Genomic DNA, 20304 nt, shown 5'->3' with positions numbered 1-20304 from the left:
GGGTCATTGTGAATGTGACAGTCTTATTTTCAATAACAAAGTTGTTTTAACTTTAAAATAAAATAAAATAGGCTTTAGCAAGAATGAATGGTGCTGACTTTTTAGGCTTTGGCTAAAGAAGATAAGAAAAAGTCTTTATTGCTTTTCTGCTGTCCATTAGTCATGTTTGGATTTCAAAAACTAATGTGCTAAGAATATCTAAAGTATTGTCTTTGATGTGCTTTCTTAAGATCTATGTGTAACTGAAAGAGAATTTTTTTTTTTTTTTTTTTTACAAAATTAGTAGTTCATTTTCTATAAACATTTTAAAACAAAAGAAAATAGACATTTTTTTTTCTCATAAAAATTACTGTTCTCTATTGCAAAAGTTTTTTATGATCACATTTAAAGGTATTTGTTGTGTTTTCTTTGTCTAGTCTCACTTGTACATGTGTTTCCCAAGTTTGTTCTTATTATTTTTGCAATTCAATAGTCGTATGGAATCTTAAATGTTATTTGATTGATTCATGTTTGTATATAACATAATTCAGTAATACAACTAACCATCAGGGGACACCTAGACGTTTTTGCTGGGCACATACTGACTTTGATATCTTTATGTTTGTTTAGCTCTTGTAATTAACAATTTTTTTCATAACAGATTCGCTTCTATGCAGTAATTCCACAAGGCACTCAAATCAAAGTCAGTTTTAGGACACACAGTGATGGACTACCAGATGGAAGTCTAAATATGAAAGATCCATATCCTGGGACTTACTGGCAGCATATGGTAGCCAGCATCACTTCAGATAAACCATTCCAGTTAATGTTTCAAGGAATGCCTGGTAGTCCCAGTGGAGCTCTGGCTATTGATGATGTGGTCTTTGATTCAGGCTGCAAGTAAGTATATAAAATTGGTAATCAATAAGAATTATATTTACTAATAACACTAACTAACTAATAACTAACTAATTAGCTCTTGTAATTCACTTTCACAGATTCATTGATGCACCATTGCCTAAGTGGCCAACAAAACCTCCCTTGTGTAATGCCTCCATTCAGTACCAATGTATGTCTGATCAAAAGTGTATAGATATATCTCACAAGTGCGATGGTACCATAGACTGTTCTGATTCTAGTGATGAAAAACAATGTCGTAAGTTTAGTAGTTTTTTGTTTTTTTTAAATAATGTGTATAGCTGCAAATACTTGATCCAATAAATAATCTATAATTCAGTGCATAGAGTCAGTGAGTAGCATGTATCAAGTTCCCAAGGCACATAAAGGATTAACATAAACAGGTGGCTGCTACGTCTTAAAATTTTGTTCTACATTTAGATTACACAGTGAAGCAGCTAAGAGTTTTCCAAAAGACAAAAAACAACTTCTGCTCTGAAATGCATAAAGAGATTATCCACTGTTTATTTTATTTACTCTACAGCTTGCACTATTCATTGTGAGAATGGTGGTAGTTGTTTAATAGACTCTACAGGACTCAGGCATTGTCAGTAAGAACAGTTCTACATTGTTTTTAGTTTGTAACTTTTTTCTTTATAGCAAATTAATGTAGTTTGAGTGCATTCTGTTCATTGATTGTTAATATATTGTCCAAACAGATGTGTACACAATTTCCATGGAGATTTTTGTCAGCTATCATCAAGTGTGACTGAACAAACTACTGCATCATCAACTACTTCAGTAACTAAACCTTCTGCTTCTTCAGTTGGAGCTAGTTCAACACCTGTCCATGGTGTGACAGCCAAATCAACTCATACCAATGGTTAGAATATTCATGTATACTAGTGTAATTAATGGGTCTGGGTGGCAAAGTGTGTCATCAGCTGACATGTTACACAGGCCTACGGACTCATGTAAACACTTTCTGTGTAAATTATCTGTGATATGGTCATGGGATGACAATCAAAGGAGGGGCATGAAGGCAGCACATTTTACTTTTCAAGGGGCAAAAAATGTCATTGTAATTGTAGGTTTGAATATTTTCAAAAAGTGATTCTACTTTTTTTAAATGTCAGAATGGTCAAATGTCACCTAAAAATCCTGCACATAGTTGTGTTAATGACTCTTGTATAACAAAAGAAGGTCTATGACAAAGTGCAATAAAATAATAGTTTTAGTAACACTACTCCCCTGCAAATTTGTGTTCGTCCTCGAAAACTCAATTTTTTTCTATCAAAATAATTCTGGCTTAAAGAGTTACTTAACATGAAAGGGATCTTATAACAAACATGCCCATGTGCTAAACTTACATCAAATGTCCTTCACATAAAAGTATTAGCATGTCTCACACCTTTTTAAAACAACCTTTCTTTTACATGAATTCTTTCCTACTATGAAAAAAATTGTGTATAAGCCACCAGGAGAGAGAATTTCTGAAGCTCTGAATGTAGGAAAGCACATGGCTCTGGACCCTGCTGGGGGAGCTTACAGCACTTCCCCAGACTCTTGCTAGCTGTAGGGAGAAGCTACTGTCTCTGCAATACTATTGCCAGAAAAAAAAATTGTATATAAAAAAAAAAACACTTAAAAATTGTATACAAAACACTTTCTCTTATTAAAAAAAACAAGTAAACAGACTAGTTGACTTGTTTATATATGCAAAGCAAAACTGGGAAATTGATATAATTTGTCATTAAATTCTTTTTCTTTTACATTACATCCTGTCAGACCTCAATGTAGGAGATTACAGCACACCCCTGATACTAGCTGGCTATAGGGGGCATGGAAATGTTTGAGAAACACTGGGTTAGACTTGTATCTTTGTGCTTAGCTGTGACATAATGGGGCGTTAACTATTTTTGTGTAATTGTAAAGACAGGAGTGATTTACCATAAGAAGGCTATATAAGGCCTTTGTAAAGTGTGTTTAGTTGCCACTTGCTCCTGAGTTACAAGCTTAACCACTGACCTTGCTTTGTGTTATGAGAACTTTATATATATATATTTTGTAGGTCAAAGGTCCTAAGGTGAATCACTCCTGTCTGCAAAGAATTTGGTATCAAAAAATATATTTATGATGTAATGATAGTCTCTTAGACTTTAAGGGGTACAAAATAAGCAATAGAAAAAACAACATTTATTTATCTAAAAAATACCAGACAAAACTGTTAGCCACCTATATTCTAAAAATATACATATAAATTTCATTATGAAAAAAAAAAAGATTATTATTATTATTATGGAAGTTAATTAGATTAAATCTCTGGCACTGCCAGGGTCAAGCTTTGTAAAAGGGAAACAATTCATTGTAGTCCCCTTACCAAGTGTCCACTGAAAACCTTTCTGATGATGTGCCAGATCAGCTGCAGTACTACTATTATTATTATTACTACTACTGTAAACATTAATTACAGCCTACATCAGTTTATGCTGGCGCCTTGTCGGACTGCTGAATCTTTCTGATTATTAGGTGCCAGACTATCAAAAGTTAACTGCTCTTTGAAAATGGTCTTGATACTCTCTGAAATAGCTTACAATGTAAACCAGAAGCTTCTAGATCTACATATTGACAAGTCTTATTCTCATATGTGCATTCAATTCATATTATAGATTATTCAATCCAATGTATATGTTACTGTAACATGGAATATAAAAAGTTATGTGTTTAATGGTCTCCACAGACTCTTGGAAACAAACAGTTGGTATTGTACTTGGAGTTATAGCTGCTGTGATCTTGATTGTTCTACTTTTAGTGTTTCTCAAAAAAACAAATAGACTGTAAGTAATTTTACTGTCAGTGCAACTCTTGTGAGGAAAATGGGGGGGGGGGGGGGGCTGAGGTGCTAAGAATGAGATACTACTAGTCTTATTTACCTTAAAAGTTATCAGCTAAACACTGGTCCTTGTGTTTAAAAATCCAAAACTTTTTTATATTTCTAGCTGTATGATCCCACCCCCCCTTCCCCCATAAAATTGGTTCTTGCAAAATAAACTCCAAGGCTATTAAACTGCTTTCCAAAGATTCTAAGTAGTTAGCAATATAGGTTTAAAGGGTGAATGGTAAAAGTATTTTATGCAAAGTGACACAATAGAATTTCAAGTATTGCATTTATTCCAATTAGTAATTAAATAATTTCACCTTCTTCATATAATTACTGGAGAAAAGAAGCATTATTTATTTAATAAACAATTGCCTATATATAGTACAGTCTATAGACTAAAGATAGCATATTTGTCACATTGTCAAGAAATAGGAACAATTCATGCTAAATCTTCAGATTGACAAATTAAAAAAAAAAAATTAAAAATAGCATTATCATATTTATTCATATAGACCAATTTGAACAAAATATTTTTGAAATTAATATATGGAACTTCAGTCTTCTCAGAAAACTGCTAAAACATTTAAATGGTGATGGATAAAAGTGGGCATTGAACTTCATATCTTTGTCACATGATTTTGACATTTTATTGCTAAGCCTGACATGTTTGCATATGGAAAGTAGATCTTATAACTAATTGTCTCTGAATGGTTGTGTGGGTATGTGCTTTGGACTGTCATCACGATAGTTCAAACCCTGTCCACTGTCATCCTGCTGGAGGTTTGAGCTAGGACATTATAATCTTCTAGAACATGTACAACAAGGAAACGAGTTGACCAAATAGTTGTTTTTTTTATTGTATTTTAAAGGGAGTGGTAAAATAGCTTATTCATTTTTTTTCAGCTTTTATATGTAACCTCCCTCTTTCTTGTCAAGGATTTAAAAAACCAATGCAAATCTTAACAATAGTTTCAAGTGTGGGAAACAAAATAATCATTCAGACATTTTGAAATTCAAATTTGAAAGGAAACATAGTTAGTATTTATTAGATTTAATGCATGGCTACATGTGGTAAAGAACCATGGCTGTTTTGAGGCTAATTTGTTTCCCCAGGAGCAGTATACCATTTAGAAGGTTTTTTAGGTTTGGACAATCATCTGAACATTCAGAGGTAGAAGGTTTTAGTAACTCTGTTTATGATGATGCAGGTGGTGACATGGTGAGTTTGGACTTTTAACTCCATTTGGCTTTTTTTCTTTTTTTTATTAAGAAGTTTAAACATTTGCAATTTTTACCTGACTTGGTTTGGAAAGGTTTACTCTTACACATGTTTTCTCTTTGAAAGTGCCTTTTTTTTTATTGTCCATAAGATCAGACAATCTAGGTCATCACATTGTTTTAAATGTATACATTGTTCAATAATTTATTTATCTTTTTTTTTTTTTACTCCAAAATGATTAGTCCATGAGTATTTTTGATCTAAAATGAATTATCTACTTATTACAGATGACAGGCTTAAAAGACTTGTAAAGTGACTTCTTTCTGTGGAAATGAAACTGAATTTTGTTGGGTGTCATTTAATGTAATTTAAATTAATCATCAAATACGCTATTTTGGTTTCACTATTTTCAAACCATACTAAATGTTTAAGTCAGTAAGAGAGGTCGTAGCTTAAAAGTTTGTCACTAACAATAGATAACTATAAAACCTTCTATTTTCATAAGCATTTTACTGGCACAATGGTTAGTGTATTGGCTTGACAGGCTTTAAGCCCTCGAGTTGGAATTTAATTAGATCTTGTCTTATATATTGATTATTTTAGCTTTCCCTCTCAACTTTAGATAATGCCTGACAAAACCACAACATTAAGCTAGAAATAGAAATCTTGTTAACAGTTATAATTTATCTGTTTCAAAAGAGAGTTGAACACAACTGTCACATTTTTACAAGAACCTGAATTCTTTTTTTTTTTTTTGACAATGTACTTTTACACATTTTGTTCAATTGGTGTAAAATAAATTTGTTTGTGACTACATTATGTAACTAATTGTATACTCATTGAAGGAATCTGTACATATACTGAATTTGTAATAAAAATGTTTACATCTCCAATAATGATTTATGCATTATGTCCATACACTACTTCTGCTTGACCCTTTAGAATAAACTTATTTATTAAGCTGTAATAAAAAAAAGTTTCCAATTGAGCACATAAAGCAGTTTGTCAAAGAGAAGTATACTTTTAGGCTAATAATAACTAATCAAAAAATGTACATACCGGTAAGTGAGTAAGTACAAAACAAAATAGCTTAATCATTATTATACTCATTCTAGGCATTATGGGAAATGAAAAGGCTGATAGACTGTCAAACGTGGGGTAATCCATTGAACAACTAGACAGACCAGTAAACTACCTCGTTCTCAACTAATGTTAGCCAGCAATCACAAAGAGGAGTGGCTCAACCAATGGGTGCCAGGAAACAAATGCAGAGCTATGTAGCCTTCAAAGAAATGACCACACCAAACTAGATGATATCAATGTCCTCCCCTGCAAAGAGCAATCTTGCAACAAAGAACAGGACAGACACACCTTTAAATGAACCCCTGAACAGAATAAATCCCATCATCCCTCTGTAGACACTGTGCCCACTCTTATACAACTTTGAATCCTATTTGAATGTCCCAATTTTAATCCAGACCCTACAGCCCAACATACACTGTGCCCACTCTTATACAACTTTGAATCCTATTTGAATGTCCCAATTTTAATCCAGACCCTACAGCCCAACATACACTGTGCCCACTCTTATACAACTTTGAATCCTATTTGAATGTCCCAATTTTAATCCAGACCCTACAGCCCAACATACACTGTGCCCACTCTTATACAACTTTGAATCCTATTTGAATGTCCCAATTTTAATCCAGACCCTACAGCCCAACATAACCAACACTCTGTATGGCAGTGCTGAACAACTGAAAAAAAAAACGCTTTTTTTTCCTTGGCATAGACAACAAAAATGCTTGTTAGAAGAAGAAGAATACGATCCTGATATCTAGCATAACAACTTGTATACAATCCATTGGGTTTGAGGTTACACGTACACTCCTTCTCCTCCTATTGGGATATACAGCAGCTGTATGTCTCTACTTTTAAAAGCAACTTATATTTGTGTGAACAATAGGCCAAAATGGTTATAACCTCCAATTAAAGGGCTAAAACCAATTTCTATCGTAGGGTCATTGAAAAGTAATATAGGACAGTGGGAAAAAAACGCCTACAATTTCAAGTCTATATGTCTTGTTATTGCCATGTACTAAAAAAAAGTATATCAACGTTTGATATTACCCCCCCCCCCCACTGCTTTCTCTCCCATTAGAACATCTGCAATGTGTCTAGAAATGTGTATTTCTGAAGTGTTTCACCACCCACAATTCGATTATGAAACAACTGAACGCCATCATGACCCTGTAGTAGAATGGTCAGGCGAAATGAAGATGTTAGCCTACTATCAGAAAGTATCAAGTCACTGAAATAAGTTATCAAGATGGCATCTAACTGGTAGGCTGATAACGGAGTGGTGGGCGTGTTCCTGGTGATAACAAAGTACAGTGCACAGGAAACAGGCCTCAGTGGACGTTTGGATTTAAAAAAAAATAATTTTTTAATCACCTGGCGTAGGGGCACAGTTCACTGGGACAGCGTTAGCTTTTTTGTTTGTTTTTCGCTTTAAAGACTATATATCTTTCCTCAATAGTTAGTTAATCTACCGTGCGTAAAACAAAAAGAGGAGAGGAACTGGCGGAAGCTGAAATGAAAATCTGAGAGAAGAAGAAAAAAAAGTAGGCCTTTGTCGTTCAAACATTAAGACTGCACACCAACGTGCTGCTAATGGCGAGTCTGTCTGGTCAATAGTTTCTGTACGTCATTTCTCCCACCCGATCTCGGATCAAGTGGACATTTGGCACAATTATTTCTTGTACCTGAGAAACCAAGAATCAATTTTAAAAACAATAACCTATTAGTTTATTAATCTATAGTAATAGTTATTTTGTTTTTTTTCGAACAAGGGAAAGTAATTGTACTTGACTGATGTGGATGTATAAGTTGAATTAGTCCCCTTTATATTTTGTGTAGAGAATTAGGTGGAAGCTAAAAAGCTTGAAACTAACAATAGATAAAACCTTCTATTTTCTTAAGCACTTAACTGGTACAGTGGTTAGTGTATTGCCTTGAGACTTTTTTTAAAAAAGCGATCACGGTAACATTCACACAGATACCCCGTCTTTCTCTCCTCCCACCCCTTTCCGAACTGGTCCAAACCAGTGATAGAATCATAGCGCACTGTGAAAGCTAAAAGCATGAAATTGCGATAAACACAAACAATTAGTAAACAAAGACAATTGGTAAAAATATTTGTAATCGCACACATTTATTATTGCTAGTATAGATCTAATAGAAATTTAATTGCACGATTGATCCAAACTAATTGATACAATTACGCTTAATATAAGCTTTTTTTTTTTAAAGTACTTTTTAAATTGTACTTTCTCTCTCTCTCTCTCTCTCTCTCTCTCTCTCTCTCTCTCTCTCTCTCTCTCTCGCTCTCTCCAGATCCTTATGTATGATCCATTCCTTCCAGATATTGGGTGAAAGCAGTTAATGCAAAATGTCTGAATCCACCGCACAAAAGTGCCTTGGTTAAAAAATAAATGATACGCCAAAGTATGTTCACGAGCAGAAATACAATTGTAGAAGTTAGAAGCAATATACAGATATATATTACACCCACACTGCAAAACCATTTCTCTATCTATGCACTTGTAATAAACGTCGCCTAGTTCTGTATCAGTGACATTTTAAAATAAAATTAAAAAAAAAATATTTTTGTCGCTATAGATTCAAACTGTTTCTCTTTTTCCCACGCAGACTTTCATTACACAATACAATAGCTTGTCATCTTTTTACTCAGTCTAGAGTCTAGATAATAAGTTATCTTGTCTTTTATCAAGTCAACCAGATCGCTAAATATTTCCTTAGTTGATTTTTAAAAAAATAAACGTAAACTTACTATCTTAACATCACCGCCAGGTGAAATCTGATAATAGGAATATAATCTTTCTCTGAATGAAGATAGAAAGTGATAACATTAAATGATACGCAGTGCGCCGATCAAAGACCCAGGCTATATCAGGATTTCTCTCTTTAAAAGAAAATGTTAAGTAGACTATCCCAGAAGTAGACTTCATATTTCAAGCGACGTCATACGTAAACATTTATTTCATTAACGGGCCATTTGAGAGCACACCAGGATTCCGTGTAGGTGTTTACTGTTAGGGCATATATTAGATTACTGTGACTAGCCAACAAGTGGACGTGAAATACACTGCTCATCTTGACAGCACAGTTATGTCCTAGTCATCTTCAATATAGTAGGCCAGTAGGCCTATTGACTTCACTAGGGAGTTAATTCAACTGTACTATCTTAATTGAAGCATTTTTTAACGAGTGATTGCTTGCCTTATTACAAATGAATTAGCGATATTCAACTAAAAAAAACAAACAATCAATATGAAAGAAAAAAGAATACGTTTCAAAAACAAAACTTATTTAAGGGAAAGAACTGCTAATTACTTCAATTTATCTGAAAACTACAGGGTTTAGCTTCCTTTCCGCTATATAAAACAAAATTAATTAATTAGTACTAGATGATTAACTAATTGGTTTATTTCTGGATTGATTCATGTATTGTCATCGACTATGAATAATTATGCGAAATTTCAACTTGATCCGTGAATTGGAAGTGAGAAAATAAACGTGTCAAAACGTGATAAGGGGATTAAATATATATATATATATATATATATATATATATATATACATTCACATCTCTTATAAAGTAGCATTTATTCCCCTTATTTTGATATCAAATAAAATAATAAATTAACAACAATTAATTAACTAATTGTTTTTTTTTTAATTGATTCATGTTTATCAGATTCAATGAATAATTGTGCAAAGTTTTAACTTGATCCCAAAATGGGAAAAAACATATTCAAACGTTTTACCAGACTGACAGAGTGAGTCGATACAGTGGCGTCTACAACGCATTTTTATATCACCATAGGAAGATTACAAGTAAAATAAAATTAAATTAAGAATGTTTGGGACATGTTGATACTAAACAACTAGAGACATTCGAGGTAGTAGTCTTTATTTTTAAAAGTTGCTTTTGGAAAAGTGCATTTTTCCCACTTGGGTGTCACCTCCTGGTGGGTGTCACCCGGTGCGGACCGCACCCTCTCCCCGGCGCCACCCTAGTAACGCCACTGAGTTAATATAAGCTTTGTAACGAGACGGAAAGTAGTCTGAAACAATACAGAATGCTAAGTGACTTGTTGATATAAAGCCTACAGCTATATGGTGTCCGCAAAGTTTCTGTTTTTATTACTTCCCAAAATACTTAAAATCGTGTTCACATTTGTATTAATCCGACGTTTTATGATGTACTCTACACTCTACCATAAGACACCAACATCCAAAGCGAATGGCCAGTTAGTTTACAGAGCGTACAACAGTACAAGAACCTTTCATATATACAATAGTTCTCTCATGCATTAAACTGTAAACCTATGAACGATTCTGCTCTGCTTTTCTTTTACATTCAAGAAATGATTTAGAATAGATAAGGCCCTAAGACAGTGATGCCCAAAATACGGCCCGCGGGTCAGATTCGGCTCGCGAAGTGGTTCCATCCGGCCCGCCGAAAGGTCGGCCCAAAGTGTAGAAAAAATCTTCCCTAAAAAAAAAAAAAGGTTGAAAAATGTATCTTTACTTACGTAAGGGCCCTTAATTTTATTCTGATGAATTGGTGCCATGTGAGTGACTTTTGTGTTTTTATGAAATGGGACTCTGAATGTAGAATCTACCTGAAAAAAAAATCTAGATTCTATATTTTTTATGGAACTTTTTTGATAATAAGCCAACATATTTGTTTTATAATGAAAGTGTGGCTGCTTAAAAAACAACAACAACAAAACAATATAAAAACAGCATAGTGAAACAAATATGATGGCGTTCTCGATTTGAAACGCTAAGGATGTAATAGCGGATTTATGACAATATTTACCAAAAAGAGACTAGAAAATGAGTCGGTGCTAAAGCTAGCTAAAATCTTGCTCACATTTTAAGTAGAGAAATTAAACCATTTCCCGACGCGCAGTTGTCACACATCAATCAATGTAAGTGTTAGGTCTCACGGGTTTCAAATAAAATAATTTCAAGTCGATTTCCATTTTGTTTTTATTCGTTAATGTGGCCCTCGACACGAGTGCCGGAAATTCAAACGGCCAGCAGGTCGAACTAGGTTGGGCATCACTGCCCATAGCTATTTTAGATATGTGCCTTGCCCCTTGTCATTAATACAAGATACGTTTCCTTTGCTTTTTCATTAAAATGATTGAAAAAAAAAACCTGGAACCATTTTTTTTTTGGGGGGGGGGGGGGGGGGGTTAAACTTTATCATTTATGTTGCCCTTAGTTTACCCCGCGATTACTTACAGTTACATTTTCATGAGGGGGGGGGGGGGTAGCTTTTAAATGTTCTGAATGCTCACCACACTCACTTCTCAGAGCCTTAGTCTCGTTAATCCAGAACCTTCTAAAACAATACGCCTCTATTAGAGGAGATGTAACCTTTGCACGGCCTGTGTACTTCACATTGTTCTGTTGTCACAGATAAATAAATAAAATACTGTAGACATTAATTAGTAATTACAACAATAATAACAGAGACTTTGTATTTATACAAGTAGACATAGAAGACTATCTTTTTTTATTTCCTCACTTCCTGTTAATTACATTCCCACAAAACATTCACAACAAACAATGACGTAATATAAACATATTAGCGCACACACATCAAAGTCTGATCCTCAAATTGAACTGTCTGTCAAGCTTCTAAACTTTGTGTTTACATGCTACACATTCTCCTGCCCTGAAGCTCGTCCCTTGGTTTTTCCTACGCTATTGCAATAAATTTACGCCTCAATGATTTGAATAATTTTCAAAAAAAAAAATCCCTTTCCCTTAGTCAAATGTATAACCTAAACAGCATGACTACAATTACTCCTTGTGGAATCACACATACTCTTCCTTTGATAACAAGTAGAACTCTAGTTTCAAACGACAACAATGAACGACAATAAGGTCAATATATTAAATTTGGGGTCGGTTCGGAGGAGCAGCGCTAGGAAAAGTAAAACAAAATGGCTTGATGTAGGCGTATTTTAGTGATCCTAACCAAGAAAAAAAAATTAACATTATTAACTAATTACTTCAAACAAATTGTGTAATTGTATCCCCTTAAAAAATCTTCCCCCCCCCCAATCCGGATTCATTACTGTACTGAGCACCTTGCTTTGTAAAGGCAATGCAGTCCGTTGAGGGGTGGGGCAGCCTACCTAATAGATTTGTAATGTGAACATCATCCACGAGCTTCGTGCAACATTATCAGCAGCGTTTCAGTGCTCAGTACCAACAGTAGTGGGCTATATACGACCAAGTCTAAGATGGCCGTGCCTGGTACTTGAACTAATCAACAGATTATCACTTGATATAAAAACAATTGATTGATAAATCACACACTCCATTTCAGGTCTTCTCTGTTATTCTATAACTAGAGACCTGTTGATTAATAACAAAATATATGAACAGTGAAATTCAACTTATTTTTTTTAATCAATTGGAACAATTTTATTATTCAAAACAACTTTCAACAAAAAGGATTATAGCAGAACATTGAACTACAACGCTCCCTAATGGGAGGGAGCAACGCAATACTTTTGACTGTGGCCGTTGTTTTATTGATAACAGGTCAGTCTATATAAAATCATATACATTTCATCCATTAGGACATAGCTGATATGGTTTAGACCGTGACAATAAGTTAGGACACAACTCCCGGGGTCTCCCAATCCCATTTTTTAACCGCGATTGAATGAAAATAAAAGTAATTATACTGGTCTTTAACATGTCATAAAGTGATTGTGGCAGCAATTAGCTAATAAACCTTTTTTTTTACAATTAATGATGAGAATCATTATTATTATTCCCAGCCAATATTACAATAATAATAAAATTCATAAAACAGCAAATATTCATAGCCGTTTCTAGTAGATGTAATATTAAAATAATGTGTTTTCACTCAAACTCAAAGGTTCACTAACGAATCCGCTTTAAATCACGAATATCAGAAATTGTAAACAACAAACACAAACCTATCCTCCTTCCATAGAAAATATTTAAGGCATCTAGACATGTTATTGAGCACATTGATAGCAGCATTTTGGTGTATGTAATCTTCTATCGCCCTAATCGTGAAACACTTAAAAGAAACGCCCATAGTATGAAATGAATAGATGAACAGAGAAAAAGAATATACCGAGTACAAGGAAGAAAGAACGTTTCTTTAACTACGCCGTTTCACGGGCATAACTTGTAGGAATACAAAAGGTTCCCTCGCCTGGAATGGCTGGGTTAGGGGGACTAGTTATTTCATTTTTCATCTCATCACACAAGAGTTGTAGATGTATTGTGTTCTTCCTGTATCTATTCATGTATTGTCTTCTTCCTGTATCTATTCATGTATTGTCTTCTTCCTGTATCTATTCATGTATTGTCTTCTTCATGTATCTATTCATGTATTGTCTTCTTCCTGTATCTATTCTTTACAACATGATGAGCTGTTGACAGGGCAGCTTTCTTTTTCTTTCTCTTGGCTGATGCAGCTTCGTTTCTTTTGCTCTCGGCGAAGTTCATACCAGAAAGTACAGTCTATCTCCATGCTGTCTGGTCTTGGGCTATCTCCTCCCACATACTTTGGATGATGCCTGTCTTGCTTGAAGATATCTCTGTAGATTAATCTTGGACGGCCCTTGGGTCTGACTCCCTCCGATAGCTCAGCGTTTAGGATGTCTTTAGGGATTCTTCCATCTGGCATGCTATTAACATGTCCGAGCCAGCGTAGTCTTCTCTGTGACAGAAGAGCATAGATGCTGTGCATATTGGCCCGATTCAAAACGTCCTGGTTGGAGACATGATCCCTCCAGGAGATGCACATTATGCGTCGCAGGCAGCGAAAGTGAAAGCTATTTAATCTATGCTCTTGACGCACGTAAAGTTTCCTAGCTCTCACTTCCATAAAGAACACAGAACGCAGGCATTTTAGACTAGGATTTTGGTTGCCGTAGTTAATTTGGTATTTTCCCAGAGGCGCTTGGAAAGTTTTACCATTGCTGCAGAAGCCTTTCCTATTCTTTTTGTCAATTCAGTGTCTAAATCTAGGTTGGTGGCAATTGTTGTTCCCAAGTAGGTGGATTCCTGCACCACCGTAAGTGTGATTTCCATTATGTATCGCTGGTATTTCTACGACGTCTTGTGCCATGATTTCGATCTTGGAGAGGTTAAGTTATTGACAATCAGCTGCCAGAGCATTCACAAGCCTCTGTAGCCCTTCTTGTGAATGAGATATGAGAGCCGCATTATCGGCGAACAGCTGTTCCCTAATCAAGATACGCCGTCTCTTCGTTTTGGCATTAGGGCGTGCCAGGTTAAATAGCTTTCCATCGGATCTACTGCGGATATATACTCCATCTTCCAGGGATTTAAAAGCGCTGATGAGTACAACTGAAAAGAAGATGCCGAATAGTGTTGGAGCCAGAACACATCCTTGTTTTACTCTGCTCTAGATGGCAACGCCTCATCTAAACTGTTGCAACGTCTAGAAAACATCATTAAGAAAGCATCAAAAATTACACTCACAACATTACCACATTTAAAGGAACTTTTTGAACAAACGTGCCTAAGAAAAATCGAAAAAATCTTGGAAGACAACGGCCACCCGCTCCATCAGAACTACGCCAGGTCGTCGCGAAGTGGGCGACTGCTGTCAATCAAAACAAGAACGGAGCGGTACAAAAACTCGTTCGTACCTCACTCGGTCAGACTCTATCACCGCCACTCATTGATCAGGGAACATGAAATGCACCAAGATACCTGTGTGTAGTCGCTGAATGAACTCTTCATGTTGTCTGTTGTATTTATGTGTATGTTTCTGTTGTGTTGTCTTTATATGAGAAACGAGTCCTTGTAATCACAACAAATTTCCGTAAGGATCAATAAAGCAGTCTTAGTCTTAGTCTTAGAATGGCCTGGAGGCGGAACTGTCAAACTGTACGGTGTCCTGGCAACTCTGCATATTTTCATGAAAAGCTGACACAAGTTTCCGAAGCTTGTTTGGACAGTCAGTTATCTCTAATACGGAAAACAGACCGGTTCTGCTAACAAGGTCAAACACCATGGTCGACTGCGTTTGTTCTCTGATTTCTCCTGTAGATGCCATAGGGAGAAAATAGTATCTGTTGTGGATCTAAATCCACACAGATTCTGTGTAAAGCAAGAAAATACAGTAACACGTAAAATGGAAAACCAACTCACAGATACCCCCTCACCCCCCCCCCCCCCAATTGGTCCACAAATGAGATTGGACCAAAGTGCTCTGAGCATGCTATAAGCATGAAAGTAGCGCTATATAAAAGCTATAAATTAATATATATATATATAAATATATACATTTATATATTTTCATATTTATTCAGAGACAGAGACTTTACAAATTTAATAGAAAAGAGAAATGACTTCAAAGATAGGTTCTATATAGGCCAAAAACTTTAAACTATATTCATACTTTATAAACTTCAGTATTCAGAAAAAAAGGTGAAGCTTATAGTTCCATGGTTATACGCATAAAAGTCCAATAATTAAAAACAACACATTATATCATTCTAGCAGTACACACTACACCAGCTACGCCCGTTCCTAGGCGGATCCAGAACTTTGAAGTGGGGAGGGGGCGATTTTTTTTCCAAACCCTAACCCTAACGCCCAGTAAACCCTTACCCTATGCATATACGTGCGTACGACATATATATATATATATATATATATATATATATATATATATATATATATATATATATATATATATATATATATATATATTTATTTATTTATTTATTTATTTATATGAGAAATTAAAAAAAAAACTGTTTCGCAACTTTCGGCGAAAAAAAAAACAGCCATGTTGAGCCCTTTCTCTTGATAGCTTCGGGGGTCTGGGGGAGTGTTGTAAGTTTCTTCAGTGGGGTTCGGGGCCAAGCCCCGACGCCAAAAGCGTTTTCTTGCATTTTTCACTGCAAAAACGCATTCTCCTGACAACTACAGCTCATTATACATCAGTCTGGTTCGGGGCGAAACACCGACGCCAAAAGCGTTTTCTTGAGTTTTTCACTGCAGAAACGCATTCTCCTGACATCTAGGCCTACAGCTCATTATTGATTAGTGGGGTTCGGGTCAAAACCCCGATTCCAAAAGCGTTTTCTTGCATTTTTCACTGCAGAAACGCATTCTCCTGACATCTACAGTTCATTATTCATCGTATTTAAAAATGACTTTTTCAATAATGTTTTACTTAAAAAATATTCTAATATGAATTTGTAGACCCTTACTACATTGCAAATAAAACGATTTTAAGATACCCCACATATTTAGATTAATGCTTTGCAAATCGCAGCCGAAAAAAACCCACCAATAACAAGTTTTAATCATATAGATAATTAATTGATTCTGTTAGCAAGTTGTGATTTCTACAAATACATTGGACCGCCCTCCCCCACTTGAAAGTTTAATTGGGTGTGGGCGGGATTGGTGCCATCGCCCCCTTCTGACCACACCAAATCGGCCAACATACTAGAGGGGGGGGGCGAAATATTCCAAAAATAGGTTAGCAATTAAAATAATTAGTATATATTATTAACATAAGTAATAAATTCGTATACAAATTGTGTGAATTCTATACTAAAATTGGGGGGGGGGGTAGGCCGAGTGAGGGGGGCGGGGGGCGATCCCCCTACCGCCCCCCACCCTGGATCCGCCAGTGTCCTAGGCTTTATATTGTTTATTATGGCCGGAATACCCCCCTTTTTTTTTTTTTCGAATTTTCATAAACGGGCTCCATTTGAACGATCAACCTGAGCCTACCGCCAACAAAAAGTTAGACCTTTGTACACAGTCACGTTCGCCTGTCTACATTTATTTTGGTATTTTGTTCTCTCTAAATAAAAAGAAATATCAATATATCGTTTATTTGACCCCTTTGAATGTAACGAAATGACAACAGATCTAGATTTTTAATGCTATTGCTATTAGAATTTATTTATTTTAGTTTTTTTGACACTGTTACAAAGTACCATTCCTTGCTCTCTCCCTCTCTCTAAAAAAAAAAAAGAAAAATACTCTTATGTTATCAATGCTAGTAGGGTTGGTTTTAGCGGCCCCCGAAAGAGGAATAGACTCTATTAGTTTTGTGTGGTCTGTCTGTCTATCCGTCCAGTTTAGATCTCGTAAACTAGAAATGATATAAAAGTACGACATCATGATATTTAGATTATTCAAAGTTTTGATGAAACGCTACTTTTTTTATTTTCTGAAAGCGAAAAATTTAATTTTTAAAATAAACTATGCAAGCAGTTTTTTCATACACCATTTTTACAACTATTTACGACTATTTAATAAGTGGAGGATGACCATTCACCATATGCATTACGAGCTTACGCAATTGGTTTTAAATTTTTTGTCAAATTTTTTTTCTTCAAAATTGTATTATTAAGTTAAATAATCTCAGTCCTACAAACTACCTGTTTACAAACAAATGTTTATTTTTATTTTCAAATCTATTTCAGTGTTTCATATGACAGACGTGAACTATAGATTTACAATATATATCTGGAACTCTCAACTAAAGGGAAGGAAAAAGATTATTGTTGAGATTTTGAATAAGAGATTAACCCTTTACAAAACAATTAGATCAATTAGATAATCATTCAATAACATCAGTTAGGCCAGGTTCACATTTAACTTCACCTTCACTTATTCCTTAGTCTGTTGGACCGTTTGGGCACTACTCAAGATCTGTCAAGCGTCTTTCTCCATTCCTCTCTGTCCTTTGCATTTGATACAGTTTCATTCACTAACAGGCCTGTCAATTCTTTGATCTTGTCTTCCCATCGCTTTCTCTTTCCTCCTCATCTTCTTCCTGGTACTGTTCACTGAAGGAAGGTCTTTGCGAGCCCTGAGGACCTTGTGATGTGGCCATATAGTCTGAGTTTACGTTTTTTGACAGTAGTTAGCAGGTCATCGTGGGGTCCAATTGCTGTATTAATCATGTTTCTAATCTCTTCATTTGTGATGCAGTCTTTGTATTTAACTATATCTTTTAACGATCAGTTCATTAAATACTTATGAATATTAACAATGCACTAATAATAATATATTTTTATCACTAATATCTTTTTGCAATTGTTGATAGTTTGTAGTTTATAGTTTCTGATGTTCTTTCTAAAAATATTATAACCTGCCTTTTTAACTGCCTGAGCGGACCTTTTCGGGGGGCCGATTTTGAGTTTGTGTTTCCTCACAAACTGTCTTTGAAGCCTTTTTAAAATATTTATAACACATCTAAAAGGAGGCGGTAATGGCGCAAGGCATATAAAAAATAAGAAGACTTAGGAAAAAAGAAAAAAAATGCTTAAACAAGGTTACAAAGACAGTTTGTGTGGAAACACAAACTTAAAATCGGCCCCCGAAGTGGTCCACCCAGGCAGGCTTGAATATTTTCAGAAAGAACATCCAAATGAAATTATATCAAAGACAAATGAGAGATCAGAATGGAGAAAGAAGATTGACAGATCTTGTGTAGTGCCCCAATGGTGCTGCAGATCAAAGGATAGGTGCAAGTGAATGCAAAGTTAGATGTGAACCTGGCCTAACTAGTTCCCCTTTCAGACCTTGTGGTCTATAGGGCAGATGATGTAAAGTTCATCTGTTTTTGTGGCCTACGATTAACGAGGGTGTCATGTAGCCAGAACAACGACCAACCGCCTTTATTTTTCCCCAACTAATGTCAGGTACCCATTAGGGCTGGGTAGACTCAGAGGCGCCCAAGGATTCCGAAGTTGAAAATCCCAGTCTTCACCAGGATTCGAACCAGGGACCCTCGGTCCGGAAGCTAAGCTTTACCGAGCCTCTCCTGGTATTAAGAAATATAATTGTTTTGAAAAAGCTTAATCTCTTATTTTTATTCTCCATAGAAAGGAAACTGCGTTTTTTTTTTCAAGAAAATAAATTTTGTAAGATTACTATTCGTTTTAAATTAGGTCTAACTTATAATGCATACTAATTAGATTTTTCTCTTTAAAAAACTGCTTGCATAACTGATTTTAAAAATTAGATTTTTCGCTTTCAGCAAAAAAAAAAAGTAGCCGTTGCATCAGAACTTTGAATAGTCTAAAATATTGTGATGTCGGATTTTCAATATCCTTTCTAGTTTACGAGATCTCCCAGTCTTCGAACCCGGGACCCTCGGTTCGGAAGCTAAGCGCTTTACTGAGCCTCTCCGGATCTTTACATAATGTAATTGTTTTGAAAAGGCTTAATCTTTTCATTTGATCTAATGTAAATGTATGTATATAAAAGTTCAAGAGAATGAAGTTTATAAGATTACTATTTGTTTTAAATTAGGTCTAACTTATAATGCATACTAATTAGATTTTTCGCTTTCAGGAAAAAAAAAAAGTAGCCGTTGCATCAGAACTTTGAATGGTCTAAAATATTGTGATGTCGGATTTTCAATATCTTTTCTAGTTTACGAGATCTAAACGGGACAGACGGACAGACATTTCGCACAAAACTAATAGCGTCTTTTCCCCTTTCGAGAGCCGCTAAAAATACGGAATTTGTGATATTTTAAAAATGCTTTGAATGTAGAGTGCAGCTTTTTGGGGAAATACCGAAAACAAAATACAAAGGTTTGTATAGTTCCATGGTTTGATAAAAAAAACTTGCGTTTTTTTCGCGAGTAGCGGTCTTCAGGTTGCGTCTAGGAGGTAAAAAAAAACACATATGTAAAAAATTCCATGCGGATCTGTACGACGGTTTAAGATATCTATTGATCAATGAATGAGTGGTATTTTACTAATATATACATTACACATTCATTTGTTCTAGTTTGTACAGTTATAAATAATGAAGTTTACTTATTGGCTATGTTTATATAATTTGTATTTTAGCGGCCACAGCTCAAAACTTAAACTGCACATTTGAAACGGACTTTTGCGCCTGGACACAAAGTACAACTGACCAACAAAACTGGGCACGAATCAGTGGAAAAACTCTTACAGATAATACAGGCCCTAATGGAGACCACACCACGTCAAGTAAGTACAATAGTGTGGCAAGATAATTATCTCATATTTAGCAGACTGTTTGATGTGCTGTCCCCACAGTTCCAGCGTAAATCTCGAGAATAAAGAATGTCAGTTGACTTAACTCCTACACACTTAGTTCTAGAGGGAAATTTAACTAGCCAGATAGATGTTCGAAATATTATTTAAAAAAAAAAGAAACATAAAAAAATAATTTAAAAAACTAC

General features: G+C 35.2%; 2 protein-coding genes across 3 annotated transcripts in view; both read left to right on the top strand.

The window, feature by feature from the left end:
- The window catches only part of LOC106054424 (MAM and LDL-receptor class A domain-containing protein 1-like), a 72267-nt gene extending 66395 nt beyond the window's left edge, over positions 1–5872 (top strand). For both annotated transcript variants that reach the window (XM_056044468.1, XM_056044469.1), the window contains exons 75-81: positions 641–879; positions 978–1135; positions 1421–1487; positions 1596–1759; positions 3617–3713; positions 4871–4976; positions 5264–5872. In XM_056044468.1, the coding sequence (XP_055900443.1) occupies positions 641–879; positions 978–1135; positions 1421–1487; positions 1596–1759; positions 3617–3713; positions 4871–4976; positions 5264–5287 (855 nt within the window). In that variant the 3' untranslated portion in view covers positions 5288–5872. The remainder of the gene's footprint in view (positions 1–640; positions 880–977; positions 1136–1420; positions 1488–1595; positions 1760–3616; positions 3714–4870; positions 4977–5263) is intronic.
- Positions 5873–12409: 6537 nt separating this feature from the next.
- The window catches only part of LOC106054420 (MAM and LDL-receptor class A domain-containing protein 2-like), a 124742-nt gene continuing 116847 nt past the window's right edge, over positions 12410–20304 (top strand). Inside the window, exons 1-2 of the mRNA XM_056044467.1 lie at positions 12410–12632; positions 19943–20089. Coding sequence (XP_055900442.1) covers positions 12578–12632; positions 19943–20089 — 202 coding nt within the window. The 5' untranslated portion in view covers positions 12410–12577. The remainder of the gene's footprint in view (positions 12633–19942; positions 20090–20304) is intronic.

The sequence above is a fragment of the Biomphalaria glabrata genome, chromosome 10 (assembly GCF_947242115.1).
Source record: "Biomphalaria glabrata chromosome 10, xgBioGlab47.1, whole genome shotgun sequence".
Lineage (NCBI taxonomy): Eukaryota > Metazoa > Mollusca > Gastropoda > Planorbidae > Biomphalaria > Biomphalaria glabrata.
The sequence above is the reverse complement of the archived record's forward strand: the minus strand, read 5'-3'. Positions and strand labels throughout refer to the sequence as shown.